At 45.0% G+C, this 13,317-nt stretch overlaps 1 protein-coding gene across 4 annotated transcripts in view; it reads left to right on the top strand.

Annotated features, from left to right (window-relative positions):
- The first annotated feature begins 427 nt into the window (after window positions 1–427).
- The window catches only part of KEL (Kell metallo-endopeptidase (Kell blood group)), a 39,701-nt gene continuing 26,811 nt past the window's right edge, over window positions 428–13,317 (top strand). For 2 of the 4 annotated variants that reach the window (XM_044439538.1, XM_044439536.1), the window contains exons 1-5: window positions 428–541; window positions 899–1,074; window positions 3,649–3,797; window positions 8,588–8,720; window positions 10,715–10,918. In XM_044439538.1, the coding sequence (XP_044295473.1) occupies window positions 3,726–3,797; window positions 8,588–8,720; window positions 10,715–10,918 (409 nt within the window). In that variant the 5' untranslated portion in view covers window positions 428–541; window positions 899–1,074; window positions 3,649–3,725. Of the gene's footprint in view, window positions 542–898; window positions 1,075–3,648; window positions 3,798–8,587; window positions 8,721–9,807; window positions 9,937–10,714; window positions 10,919–13,317 lie in introns of those variants that run through there. The other 2 variants (XM_044439537.1, XM_044439539.1) reach the window with 2 other exon arrangements.

Raw genomic sequence — 13,317 nt, 5'->3', positions numbered from 1 at the left:
ACCTGTCCAGGCTGTACCACTGCAGACTGAAATGAGTGGCCTCATGCAAATGAATAGCACTCCATACCAAAAAGAAGAATCTACATAGGAAACCAAATATTAAGGAGAAGAATGGGCTAGAACCCATTTCCCTGGCATAGAGTGGCTTTTTCTTAGGGAAAAACAGTCAATCAGGAAAGTCCCTACCTGATGAATGAAATGGTTCTGCCCAGAGAGTTTCACGCCTCAGAAGTAGGCCTCAGCATGGCTCAGGCCAAAATACTTAAGTGTTGCGCTTTGCAGGATTAGCTAGACTGCCGCAGCCATCTTTCTGAGGCTTCTGCTGCTCAGCCTTGATGGAAGCTCACTGTATTTAATAACTGTTATCTCGGGATCGTAAGGACACAACGCTCCGTGTGCACTTCAAGGATAAGCGCGCACCGAGTGGTTTGGAGGTGTGTCCTCTTCAGGAGAAATGCTCTGAGTAGCTGCATGGAATGGCTGGACGATTTGTTTCTATGGGCTGTGCAGAGAGAGATGCGTGGTCGCCTGCAGAGCCAAGGTGAGTGCAGTGGGGAATGCAGCTGGACTTCTTGCTCAGGTATGGCTCTGCCAGGAGCTTTCCTGTGCTGCTGCTTCCAGCCACAAGCACTTAGTGCCAGGCTTTGTATGCAGCACTCCTTGAGAGTAACTCGAGGGCTCCTCAGGCAGGATTCAGCCCGGCCACATTTTTAGAATAATGCCTGGTGAAGGGAAACCACGGTAACAGGCTGCATTTGTCACTGTTTGTCAAGGCTGCGTTTGTCACTGTTTCTGGCCAGCAGCCAGGTTGCTGCACAGTTTTCTTCCGAGATACTGGAAGCAGCCCGTGGATCCCGGCATTCTCTTAGTACTCCATTCCCAATTCCTTCTTTACCAGATTCCAGATCAGCGCAATGAGTAAACCCACCCCCACCAACTTTTACCGTGAGATTAGGAGGGTGGTGAAGGAAGAGGGCAAGGAGTCTGCACTTGGCATGAGCTGCCCATGAAGGTTAAAAACAGCACGAGACAGGCGTGCTCGTTCCAGCCTTCCACGCTTGAAAAGGACGAGAGGTCAGCATGCATGGTGAACCTGCGCAAGCCTCTATTGTTCTGTCTTGGCTGAACTTCGATGCCATCACATGTGATATTCCCATGAATGATCCTGCCCCCCCCCCCTTTGGCTTCTATTTTTATCCACATTTTTATCCCACAAGAACTAACCAACTTTAGAGCAAGAAAATTCGTGAGAAACCACCAAAATATTAATGAGCCCCAGTACTGCAAGTTCTTCCAGAGAAACTTAAGATGCTGCTGCCATCTGACGCTCGCAGGGGGACTATTGGTGTTGGCGCCCTTTCCTGGGACTTCCTCACATGGCAGCCTCATTTGCCCAGCTTCCTCCTTCCTGTTGTTTGGGAGATCTTTTTCGGGAAGGCTTTGGGCTCTTGAGGTGATAATGCCATTTAGCACAAATACAACACCTTTGATTTGAGTATTGAATGCAATCAACATAGCTTATGTTGCAGTCCTTACAACAACTCTGTAGGGTAGGCGAGTTAAATCGGTTTGCATAAAGCTAGCTAGGGAGTTCGCTGCAGAGACAGTATTCAAACTAGACAAGTATTCAGTAGTCAATCTAAACAAGTATGTTTTGGTTTGTGTCTCAGTCTTTTAGCTATTATGCTTCACTAGCTCTTTGCTGCCATACGTTATACAGCAGTTGAATTATATTAGCAGACACTGGTGTGTTTCATTTGAACTTGTTTTTGAGTTTTTAATTTTAAAGTGTGACTGTGTGTTCAGTTTTAAGGTGATTAGAGAACCCCTGCTAGCTAGTCTGGGACATACAAATTTTAGTAATAAATAAATAAGCAACATCCTTAAAGCAAATCATACATTATAAGCTGGATATTGGGAGTCTTGAGTTGCCTATTACCAGCTATGCTGTGCTGTGCTAAACTTCCTCAAACATGCAGCCCAAGTAGAGTTTCTGGACTGCAGCTGGGGCTTCTTGGATAAAAAACAGATCTTTGTTGTCCAATTATAACTGCAGACATTTTTGGTTTTGTATGCTACTTAGAGCATCATTTCTCAAAATGTAGTCTTTCAGTCCATAAATAAAAGCCCTCTAACATTGTCCTGACCAAATAGGTAGCTTGGAGCCATGTGCTTTTCCCCAATTGCACAAAACTATACTTACGGACTCTATGCTGATTTAAAAGCCAACTGGACATTCCTCTTTTGATTAAAGATACAGTATGGAAAACTTGTGTTTGGTATATTATCAATAGTTTCAAGTGAACCACACCAGTGACAGCATGTGAAATTGTAGGCAGTGTACTCAGGGTTCCTTTGTGTTTCTGAGAATGCATTTATTCATACATATTAGAGTTAAGATGTACCACATTAATTAATTTCTGCAAAACCAGTGAAGGGCACTGAGAAGTGAACACTTAAATGTCCCCCTAAGTTAAAATTGGGCAGTGGTTATCAGGTAGAGATATTAGGAAACTGGGATTGCTGGACCAGAGTGGGTTAGCATGAGCCCCTGTAGCTTGCAGGTGTCAGGTACACCAAAACAACATCCTGCCCCCTTCCAAAAAAAAACCTCCCTTAATGTTCTAGGTGTAAAACAAGTTATGTAGCTGTATACAATGATTGCCCAATGGCTCCTTTTCCACTGCAGAGTATGCCTGAAATGAGCCATTTTAAAGTAGGGAGCATGGGGGGGGGGAGACATGGGGGGAACAACTTTGCTAAGCCTTCCAGCTGCTTTGCTACTGAAAAGTCCTTCCTACTAGTAAAATAAAAAGAGGGTCAAGACCAGAGGAGAAGATAAAAGCATCTGGGAGTAGATTTCAGGGGCGAAAGCAGCTGGCTTAGGAAGAACCAAGGAACTGCCCAAGGGTGTTTTCAGACAGAAAAGAAACCATCCGGTCACCATTAAACCACTGCAGTATAATGCACATTTTCAGCCTCTGTTACAAAGCAACATTCTGTGAAGTTTCTGTTTACAAAAGGAGGAAGTATTGGAATGTTCAGTTTATCACTGCTTCTAGGAGGTAGGGGAGAAGGAGAAGCTCAGTGGAATCCAGGGCTTGCAGGATTCCTACCTTGAATAGTAACAGGAGCCTGAGGGCCCCGCAGTAGCAGGTTGAAACAGGCAGTGTGCAGAAAGTCTATCAGACCCTAGCAGGCACGTGCAGTTGTGGTGAAGTAGGCAGGAGACAGCAGCAGGAGAGTGGAGAGGGAACGCAGTGTAAGCCATGGGCTGTCTGGTCATGCATGCCAAATGTCTGTGATCCAGAAGACATCCTGCTGTGTGTGTGGGGGGGGGAGGGGGCGGGAGAGCATGTGTGACTGAAAAGATTGTTGTGAATGGGAAGGAGAAGGAGAGAAAGAAAGAAACATGCAGAGGCTGCAATCTCCATACCATTTGTAGGCAGTGGAGTCATTCCATGACAAGAGGAGGTAAACTGGGCATCACATCATGGGATCAGAAAGAGGGTATAAGCTGTGCATCTAAGAGGAAAGGCTTCCATAGGGAAAGGCTGGATGAAAAAACTACCAAGTTCTGTTTTCTTGAAGGATGTTATTTTGACCAACCTCTCTGCCCCTCCTCCCTGTCCTCCTCCTCTTCCTTAGGGCCTTCAGCCAGGGTAGGATGGGAAGGGTTTGTTTCTGATTTCAAGCAATAGCTTTGGCCAGCTCTTGAGGTGAAGATGGAGGGAAGTAAGAATGTGAGAACAGATGTTTCAGAAGAACTTCCCCATGAAAGCATGAGGACTTCACAGGTAACGCAAAGCATACTTTTTTCTAATTTTTCTGCTCCAATTTCACCAAATTACATTTCCTTTTATTCTGATGTATCTTTCCAGCTGTTATACTTCTGTTTGCTACATGTCATCTTGTGGTTTGGGGTGTACAACAACTTCAGACAGTCTCTTTATGCTTTAAGACTTTATGCTTCATTTTTCATACCATTCTGATTAAGAGATCAGGGTTAATTCTGTGGTCATTATTTTCAATGCCAAGATCATCTCTCGGGCATACATATTAATCAAAATGCCAGTGCCTTGGTGCATGAACAGAATGCCGTTCCCTAACTCTGAATTATTGGCAGCCAGAACCAGGATTAGGGAGGAGGCTTTCTAGACCAGAAGCCGACACCATATTGCAGCAGTCCTCCCTTCAGAAATTAAGCATTGGAGTCATATAATGGCTTCACTTCCTTATTCCAAGAGAGACATGGTAGCAGTGTTTTCTGTGAATTTGCTGCTATCAATGCACTTCTATAGTCATTACAGAGCATCCCACTAAGTTTCTTTATGGAGCTGTAAGTTCCTGGGGTTTGATTTGCACAGCACATACACCCCAACTGTCCTATTCCTCTTGTCTTGGAGGGCCAGTCTTCCATGGAATGCTGAACCCATTTTAACATCTGCCCCCTTCCAGCTCTACTATTCTGTTCTGTGACTTCTGTGGATATGTAAGGGATATCTTTGAAGCCTGCATGTCTAGATTCCTTGGTGTTGAATATTTGAGGGGAGGGGGGAACATATCTTTTTGTCTCTACATATGTACTTGCATGTACAAGGGTAAAATACTTTATTTTGCTTTATATTTTATATACTTTTCAGCAATTATGTTACACTTTTGTGTTGTGTTTTATGGTTTTAATTGTTGTGAAATGCCCAGAAGGCTTTGGCCATTAGGCAGTATAGCAATGTAATAAATAAAAAAAAACTATATAAAACAGTTTCAGTGAATTCCATTACACTGCTTCCATCCATCATCCTCCATCCCCGCCCCAGCAATAGCTTATCCAGATAGCAAATAATGCTGCTGCAAAAGAACATAGTTCAGGCTAGGCTATTACAGAATAAACAAAAACAAAAAACAACACACAGCAATAAAAACAGAGACTTGCACACTTCCACAGTGTGCAGCTGAGCATGGCAAAGAATTCAGGCTGTGATCCTTCAAGTTGACCCTATTTTCTTCTCCCAAATGCTGTGTGGTACATGGTGAAAATGCAGCAACTTGTTTTGAAAACAGAAAACAACATCTGGACAACTCACAATGTAATCAGTGTCTGTTTCAGAGCTGACTGTAATGCTCTCCAATGTCACAAGTTTGCAGTTAATAATTTTCTAAAACAAGTTAATTTCTCCAGTTTCCAGAGATGCAAAATTCATCATGTATGAGTTTTCATGTATATTTGCATTTTTCCTCGTCATTCCTTAAATGTCCTTTGCATTTTATTTTAATTTTTTTAAAGTCTCAATATCCTCTAAGAAATGTAAGGACAGATATCCAGTTATTATGCAAGCCACAAGTCTGATGTTTTCCTATGTGGAATACCTTTACAAATCATAAATTCTGTTGATTTCCTTGAAGTGCACATTTGGCAAAGAAGGCTGTGTTGGTTGAAAACAAAATGTTCTGAATATATGTGTCTCTCCTCCACTATGGAATTCTTTTCCCCTGGAAGATTGCCAAAGCTGATATTTGTGTTGTTTCAAGAGGAAAAGTTATTTTTATTCAAAGTGGTTTTTCATGAGTGAGGATAGTGTGGGAGGGTTTAAGATGACAATCAAAAAAGGGATCTTTATGGATAATGTAGTTTTAACTGTCCCACCTTCATACCCCACAAAAGTACTTTTTACAAAAAGTGCTTGGCTTACCTGCAATCTACAGAACAAGATAGAATATTATCCTACTGTACCTATCCTGAAGTTTGAGGGCAAATGGGAACTCTTATTACACTTCACTTTATGGTTTCCGCACTCCTAGAACCACAAAACATACTGTGGTCCTCCACTAAACACTAGCTCCTTCCCCAGAAGATTAGCAATAGTGGAACTAATTATGCTTGACGGGTGGAATGGGATGAGACAAAGCAAACAACAAAAGACCATCGAGATTTTTAGATGTATTCATTATCACTTTTAGATGGCTTGTACTGAGTACCCCTATATTACTTAAATATATATACTTTATACAAATACAAAGGCACTGGCCATAGAAAAACCCCTGCAGACATATTGGGTAGCATTTTGCGGGGTGATTAGAGAATTTTCAAAATGGAGTGCAAAACAAGCATGTGGATTTCCTAGATCTGTTAATGGAATGCTACTCACTGCTTGCTTTAGGGGTTGTTAGACCCACCATGGGTTGTCATGTCATCCAAGCCTAGGTGATTGACCTCATCTTGGGTCCAGGGAAGCAGCTACTGAGCTGCTTACCAAGAGCAACGAAAACCCCTTGGCCCTCTTGTTGAGCTCCCCTGGGCCACTGTCCATGCCAGCCAGCCTCCACCAATGCCCAAGAGGTATAGTGGAGCAACCCGCACTAATTAGGTGTCCCCTGCTGCAGTCGTGAGCCCTTTTTGGCTTGTTGTGACTTTTTCTACCTTTCCCCCCTTAAAGATAGCATTTTGTAATTTCTGATGCCCTCTCCAAAGTGGCCAAGCAGCAGATTGGAGGGACCATCCCTTGTTCATCACCTTTGTGTGTGTGTGTGTGGTTCAAATGTACACAAATATTTTCATAAGTGTTTATTTTATATTTGCACTTCAGTATTTACATGGGGCTGGAATGCAGAGCCTTGCCTGAGCAATGAGCTAGGAGGTATCTGCTGTCAAAGTGCAGCAGACATCCCCATGGACATGGATCCAGAAAAGTTGCAAAATGGTTTATTAGTGTTTTGGTTTTTCATGGCAGCTGTCAAAAGGTGAGCTGTCAGTGGAAACCAAAACTGCAAGTGATCTTTATTTGTGAGAAGGGAATGATAGTAGATCAAACACTTTGTGGCAATATCTTTTACTTTGGAGGGGGTAGTGGTGGATCTGACTCTATTTGGCATCTTGCATCTTTTCTAATCTTTCCCAAGGTTCCAGGTCCTGAGGAAGAAAGAAAAGTGCAGCCACCCCTTTTACAGGAGCACAGAGTTTTGACAGAGCTAATCATGAGCTTTTCCATATGGGCATATACACATATATAAGGGCTGGCTCACATTCCTGAGCAGCTAGAATCTTGGGCACCCAGAACAAATTTTTGTTCTTAAAATGGTGGACCCAGTGCTGCTTTTGAATCCCCATCCATTTCCAAAGCAATTTGCCAAATCACAGGATTTGGTGATTCCAAATATGCTTGAGTACACGGACTGTTTCCCTTTGCCCATCTCCTCTCTCCCCCACTTGTGCCAATCCATCTGGCTAAGAAAAATGCTCTGGCTTGACTACCTTGAAGGAAATACATAGTAGAGCAGGAGAAGGTGAATTCTGTTCTGGGCAGTAACATCTCATGCTGGGAGTTGTATGCCATTCTTCTATCTAAACATTGCCCCTTAATCCACTTCGTCTCTTCTTTAATTAGGGCTGTGTAGAACACAGTTGATGGACATTTGTGTCAATCACAAACTTTTCTACCTTGTTGCTGGAGCATTTTTTTTTTTGCATAAAACAAAAATCCAAATAGGAACTTTATATAGGAAAGAAAGTGCTGAAAATGTTTCAGAAACAAAACAAAGCAGAGGACCAAGCAGGAGCATGCAGTGATTAAAGGAAGCAACCTGCATTCAGTCCAAAACCAAAGATACAGAATGAAGATGTGAGGTGTGGTTGGGAATGAAAGAGGCCCTTGTTCTTGGTGCAGCTGCCAATGCCAGGGAAGTTCGAATTCTTCAGGAGGGGAGGATGGGCCTCGGGAAAGTGGGCCTCTAGATATCGAGGTGGAGAGGCTTATCTCAAGGCCATGCTCTCCAGGTGTTTGGGTGGACCCTGAGAATAGCCAGGATCTCCAGCTACCAGGAGGAGGAATGGGTCAGGAGCCAGGGAGCCTGATATGGCTCTTGATCCCATGACATAGTGATGGGAGAGAGGGACTAGCCAGGCAGAGGGGTGGCATACAGCTAAGAGGCTCGCCTGTCTCCAAAAGGGCCCTCCCAGAAGTAGGGGGCTCGGGGTTACTCAGATGGAGAGTTCTCAGAAGTAGTTGCTAGATTGGGTTCAACAAACCACTTTGTGCATGCTCAGAGGCTCATTCTGTATTGATTGTCCTCACTGGATGTACATTGGAGAGTAAGGAACTTTTGCCAAAGGACAGTCTGTTGTTTTGAAAGGGCAAAGGGGAAACCTAGCTCCTGACAGGTCTTCAAGCTATAGTAAAACAACATGTGTACATTCTGTATGCAGCTATTAAATATGTCCATTGGCTGGAGTAAATACAGTTGCCATGGTCCAGATAGCCAGTTGTACTTAACTTCTTCCACTGAAATCAATAACATGTCAGCATACTAATGTATACCATTAATTTCAGTGGGACTTAAGTGGAACTGATTTCCTTTGAAATATAACCAATGGATCTTGCTGGAAAGTGAGTGCTGTGAGAGAGAGGGGCCCATCTAGTCACCCGATGATGATAAAACTTAGCTCCAAATGTAAGTAAATGAAAACAACTTGCCCCAGATGGTCAGACAAGTAGCAGCGTTCAATTCTGAATAAAAGCCACATAAACATCAGGGCTAGTTTCTGATGTCACAAGAAACTTAAAGTTGAACTGATTTTTTTTTTAAATTGCAGATCTGTGAGGACTCCCGGTGGGTTGAGAAGAGATGGCAAGGAGGAAGAATCCGGCTCCTTTGCGCCCTGCTGCTCGGCACCATCCTTGGGCTTGTGCTGCTCATTGTCTTCATCACCATTCCATATCGCCTTGGTACTAGAACATTCCTCCACTATGGTTTGCTCTGCATTTGTCCATTTGAAGGACTGCCCTGTTTCACTTGTTCTCTCCCTTTTAGATAGAGGCAACTAGCAATATAGGTGCTTCCTGGGACCAAATAAGGGTTCTTGGCATTTTTTAAATCCTGCAGGAAGCTGCAAATGAGCAGAGGATCAGGCAGTGCTTGGCAACCTTCCTGAAACTGCTGCCTTGCAGATGTGCTGCGGTGGTACTTCCATAAACCCTCAGATAGCAGAGCTACTGTGCTTGCCAGCTGGAGGTGATGGGAGTTGTAGTGCAGCAAGCCAGAGGCTGCAAGATTGGGGAAGTCTGTTTTCGGAGCTAGCCTTCCAACTGATTCGAGGGCAGGGAAGGAGCAGCTCACGTGCTTAGACACTGGGAATGACCTGTGACTTCTGTAAGTGAAGCACTGAGCGGGGGGCCTGTTTGTCCTTGGAGTGTATGAGTGAATCCATGAATGAGAACTGTAAGTGCAAGAAGTTCCTAAAGAAGTTGCAGTCGGACATGCTTATAATACGACCCTCTTCAGACCTTTATTTATTTAAAACTTTCCTATACCGTCCCATACTTAGACATCTCTGGACGGTTTACAAGACCTTTGTGCTGATCATGTGAAATTTGCAGGGTGAGCCAGGTGAAATGTGGGTAGAGATGGCCCCCGTGGATGAAACACTTTTAACAGTTGCATGAGCAGGTTGAAAAGCTAGGGCCAAAGTGTGGAATTTATGCAATTGACCCTAGAAATCCCCTAAATCCATTCCTATGAAGTTAATCCCGCCATCCCCCAGCCTCTTTTTCTTCCTAGCTGTCAGCTGAACAAGCCCAGGCTACCCTGAGCTGTCATTCTTTAGAGAGTGTTCCATCCAGAACATCACTTTTTAACCATTCCTTGGTTGTCTGGCTGCAAAATAGACTTCCCTCCAAAACAAACAAAGATTGTGGGAGGCAAAAAGCAATTTCTCTACAATGTTAGCTGTGTGCCTTATTTAAACTTGCAAAATGGGCGTGGGTTTTCTTTTTCTTTCTTTTATAAAAACTTTGGGAAAATGCCCTGGCCCAGCGTGAGATTCTCCTACCAGCTGTGCTTCTAGGTGTGGCTTGGGAGCAACGCACGGTCAGATCATACAACCTTCAAAGTACTCTGACAAGTACAGCTGATGGGAAGCTGGAGAGAGCCTTATGCCATTATGTGAGTGGAACACAGCATTAACTGCAAGTTTTAAAAACGAGGGAACCCCTGCCCCCTGGAAAAGCTTTTGCCATCTGATAAGGTAAAGCAGAAATCGTGGCAAAATGTCTCTTCCCATCCTTTAGGAAATTATTGGAAAATCAACCCCAAGTTTTGTAAAGACAGAATATTGTAGGGAAACAATGGGAAGAAGGGGATTTCAGCCCACTTACTCATTATTCACTCCAGTTCTTCCCATCCACTCAACTCATCCCAAACATTTTAGGGAAAGTCTTTAAAACAGGGTCAGGGAACTTTTCTCAGGTCATGGAGCCACATTGTCCCCCAGATACCTTCTGCAGGCTAAATGACATCATGGCTGATGTTTTGCTCCCTGACATCAGGTCCCTGACCAACCAGGGTTGGTACTCACTGCTCTGGCCAGTGTCCAGCTTGCCCTTTAGACTGGGCTTTATTCTGCCCAAACTTTCCCCACCTGGAAAAAAAATACTTGTGAAGTAAAGCAAACTTTCTGACTGAAGCATCATCTGCAGGAACCCCAGTGGGAGTACAGCTGTAGACCTGATGATGTCGGGTGTAGGCCCCCACTCTCTGATGCCACCTGATGTGGGAGAGGTGCAGACCCCAAAATCCCCTTCTTTAAGGACTTTGTTCCACATGTTCCTTCTGTCAGTGGTTCCACATTCATATTTATGCCCATTATAACCATTCTAAAGGCAACTGAGACTTGGTACCAAGGTTTGGACCACATCTCATCACTGTCCTTATGTTTTCCCAGAAACCTGCAATACTGCAACATGCCTTCTGCTTCTGGAGAGGTTGTTGAAGGCCCACAATGGCACTGTAGATCCTTGTGAGGATTTCTTCAGTTACACTTGTGGCAACTGGGAAGCAAACCACACCTGGGGAAGGAACATGCAACTGGTGAATGTCTTTGATGTACTCTTGGAAGAAAACCTGCTGATCATGAAGAGGATCTTAGGTAGGGAGCAGAGACAGATAGTTATTGCTTGGCCAGAATTCTCTGCATGTTATTCCTCTTAAGTATGAAGAAAAAAGAGTTGGGTAAGATTATTCTCTGTCATGTCATTATGGTGACAGTATTGGCCACTAGACTAGGTATACACCAACTAGCACCAATCAGGTGGTCCCCCCCCCCCCCATTTATATCCTGCCTTTTTCCTACAAAGGGCTCAAGGCAGCTTACATCATTCTCCTCCTCCATCTTATCCCCACAACAACAACCCTGTGAAGTAGGTTGGGCTGAGAGTCTGTGAGTGGCCCAAAGTCACCCAGTTGACTCCATGGCCGAGTGGGGACTAGAACCCAGATCGCCTGAGTCCCAGTCCCATGCTCTTAACCACTACATCACACTGGCTCTCCAGGACGGTTAGCATCATCCTGTCACAAGAACGTCTTCCTACATCCAGGGTTTTAACTATTGATGTGGCCACATCACTGCTTGGTGACATCTTCCTGTTAGCTGGATATGGTTACCCTTTCTTCTGATTGTACCCTAATGGGAGAGATGGTTTGTAGTGTAAAGTAACTTGAAGCACATGGAGCTGCTCTTGCACTCATTTCTTCTTTTTCATCCTTGCTTATTCTTCCTACCACAGTCCGTGACTGGCCCAAAGTCACCCAGTCGGCTCCTGACTGAGCAGGGACTAGAAAACCCCAGTCGCCTAAGTCCCAGTTTCATGCTCTTAATCACTACAGCACCCCTGGCACCACACAGACTACTGAAGCCAGGCTATCCCTGTCCAGATAGCTGGGCCACTAGCCAAAGCTGGTAAAGGTGCTCTGAGCCACCAGTGCCACCCAAGCCCCAAGTGACAAAGTTGGATCAAGGTGCATCCCCAAGCTACAAACCTGCTCCTTCAGGGGGAGTCCAATTCCATCTAGAACAGGTTGAATAACCCCCCTCCCCCATATGATCAAAGGAACCACTCACCATCCAGTCCATTGTTGTAGCCAGGCACCAGTTTAGCACATCCATAGCATCACCTGCTGATGATGAAAAGGAAAATAGAGTTTCTTGTCATCGGCATGCTGATGGCAATGCACTCCAAAAGTCCAGATGATTCCACTCAGTTGTTTCATGTAGATGTTGAATAGCAAAGGGGAAAGAAGAGGAACACCATGCCGGAGAATCCACAGGGCTGAACCTTATTCCTCAGGCACCTCATTCCTGAGAAGGCCCTCAAAGTAGGAGTGGGATTACTGCAATACAGTGGCCCCACTCCCAGCTCGGACTGTCACCCCAGAAGAACGCCATGGTCTATGACATCAAAAGCCACTTAGAGGTCCAGCAGTATCAACAGGATTGCACCCGCTGTCTTGCTTCTGGCACAGGTCATCATACAGGGTGACCAAGTCTGTTACTGTGCCCAAAGCAGGCCTGAACCCTGATTGAAATGGATGCAAATAAGCAGTTTAATGCAAGGTGCCTGGAGTTGACTGGCAAGCACCCTCTCTAGAACCTTGCCCAATAATGGGCTGTTTGCTACCAGCCTAAAGTTATTCAGGTCATCTGGGTCAAGGGAGGACTTTTTCAGAGGTGGTCTCATCACCACCCCTTGGTGATGTATGGGCCACTCCTTTTCCCAAGGAGGCATTAATCCTCTCCATGGCCCAGCTGGTTGTTCCTTCCTTGCTGGCTTTTTAAGCCAGGAGGGGCAAGGATCCAGTACAGAGGTGATTGCATGAACCTGTCCAAGCACGATGTCCACATCCTCAAGCTCTACCAACTGAAATGCATCCAATAAAACTGGACCAGGCTGTGTTCTAGATATCTCCAAAGATTCTGGAGTCCATGTCCTGCTTGATGCAAGATGTTTTTCCTTGGAAGGGCCCAGTGATGAAATTGCAGCAGGGCTGAGATGGGTCCAAGATGCCCCTGCGGCCAGAAAGTACTAAGCCCCAGACAACCTTGAAAAGCTCTGCTGGGCAGCAAAGAGAAGATTGGATAGAGGCTGTGAGGTATTGTATCTTTGCTGCCGTCACTGCCTCAAAATATACTGACGGGGAGTTATCCTCCATCTGCACTCAGGCTGTCTCCTAAGTTGTTTCCTTGCTCTCAGCTGAGGTGTACCATGGAGTCACATGAACGCTACAACAGAAGGGCGCTTAGGAGCAAGCATGTCAATTGCCTGGGTCATTGCTGCATTCCACAGCATGACCAGCACTTCAGCAGGAACATCGGCCAGGTTAGCCAGAAAATCTACCAGAACCCTCTGGAAACAATCCAGAGCCATTAGTCTGTGGGGGCGGACCCACAGACTAATGGGGGGCGGACCATCTTAATTGGTCCCCCACCCTTGCAGAAGGAAAAACACCTGGCAGGAGACCGCGCCCGCGCCCGAGAACCGCACCGCGCCC

The sequence above is a fragment of the Varanus komodoensis genome, unplaced genomic scaffold, assembly GCF_004798865.1.
Source record: "Varanus komodoensis strain SLA01 unplaced genomic scaffold, ASM479886v1 scaffold35, whole genome shotgun sequence".
NCBI classification, from domain to species: Eukaryota; Metazoa; Chordata; class Lepidosauria; order Squamata; family Varanidae; genus Varanus; species Varanus komodoensis.
Note: the sequence above shows the minus strand (reverse complement) of the source record. Positions and strands in the feature narration are given on the sequence as shown.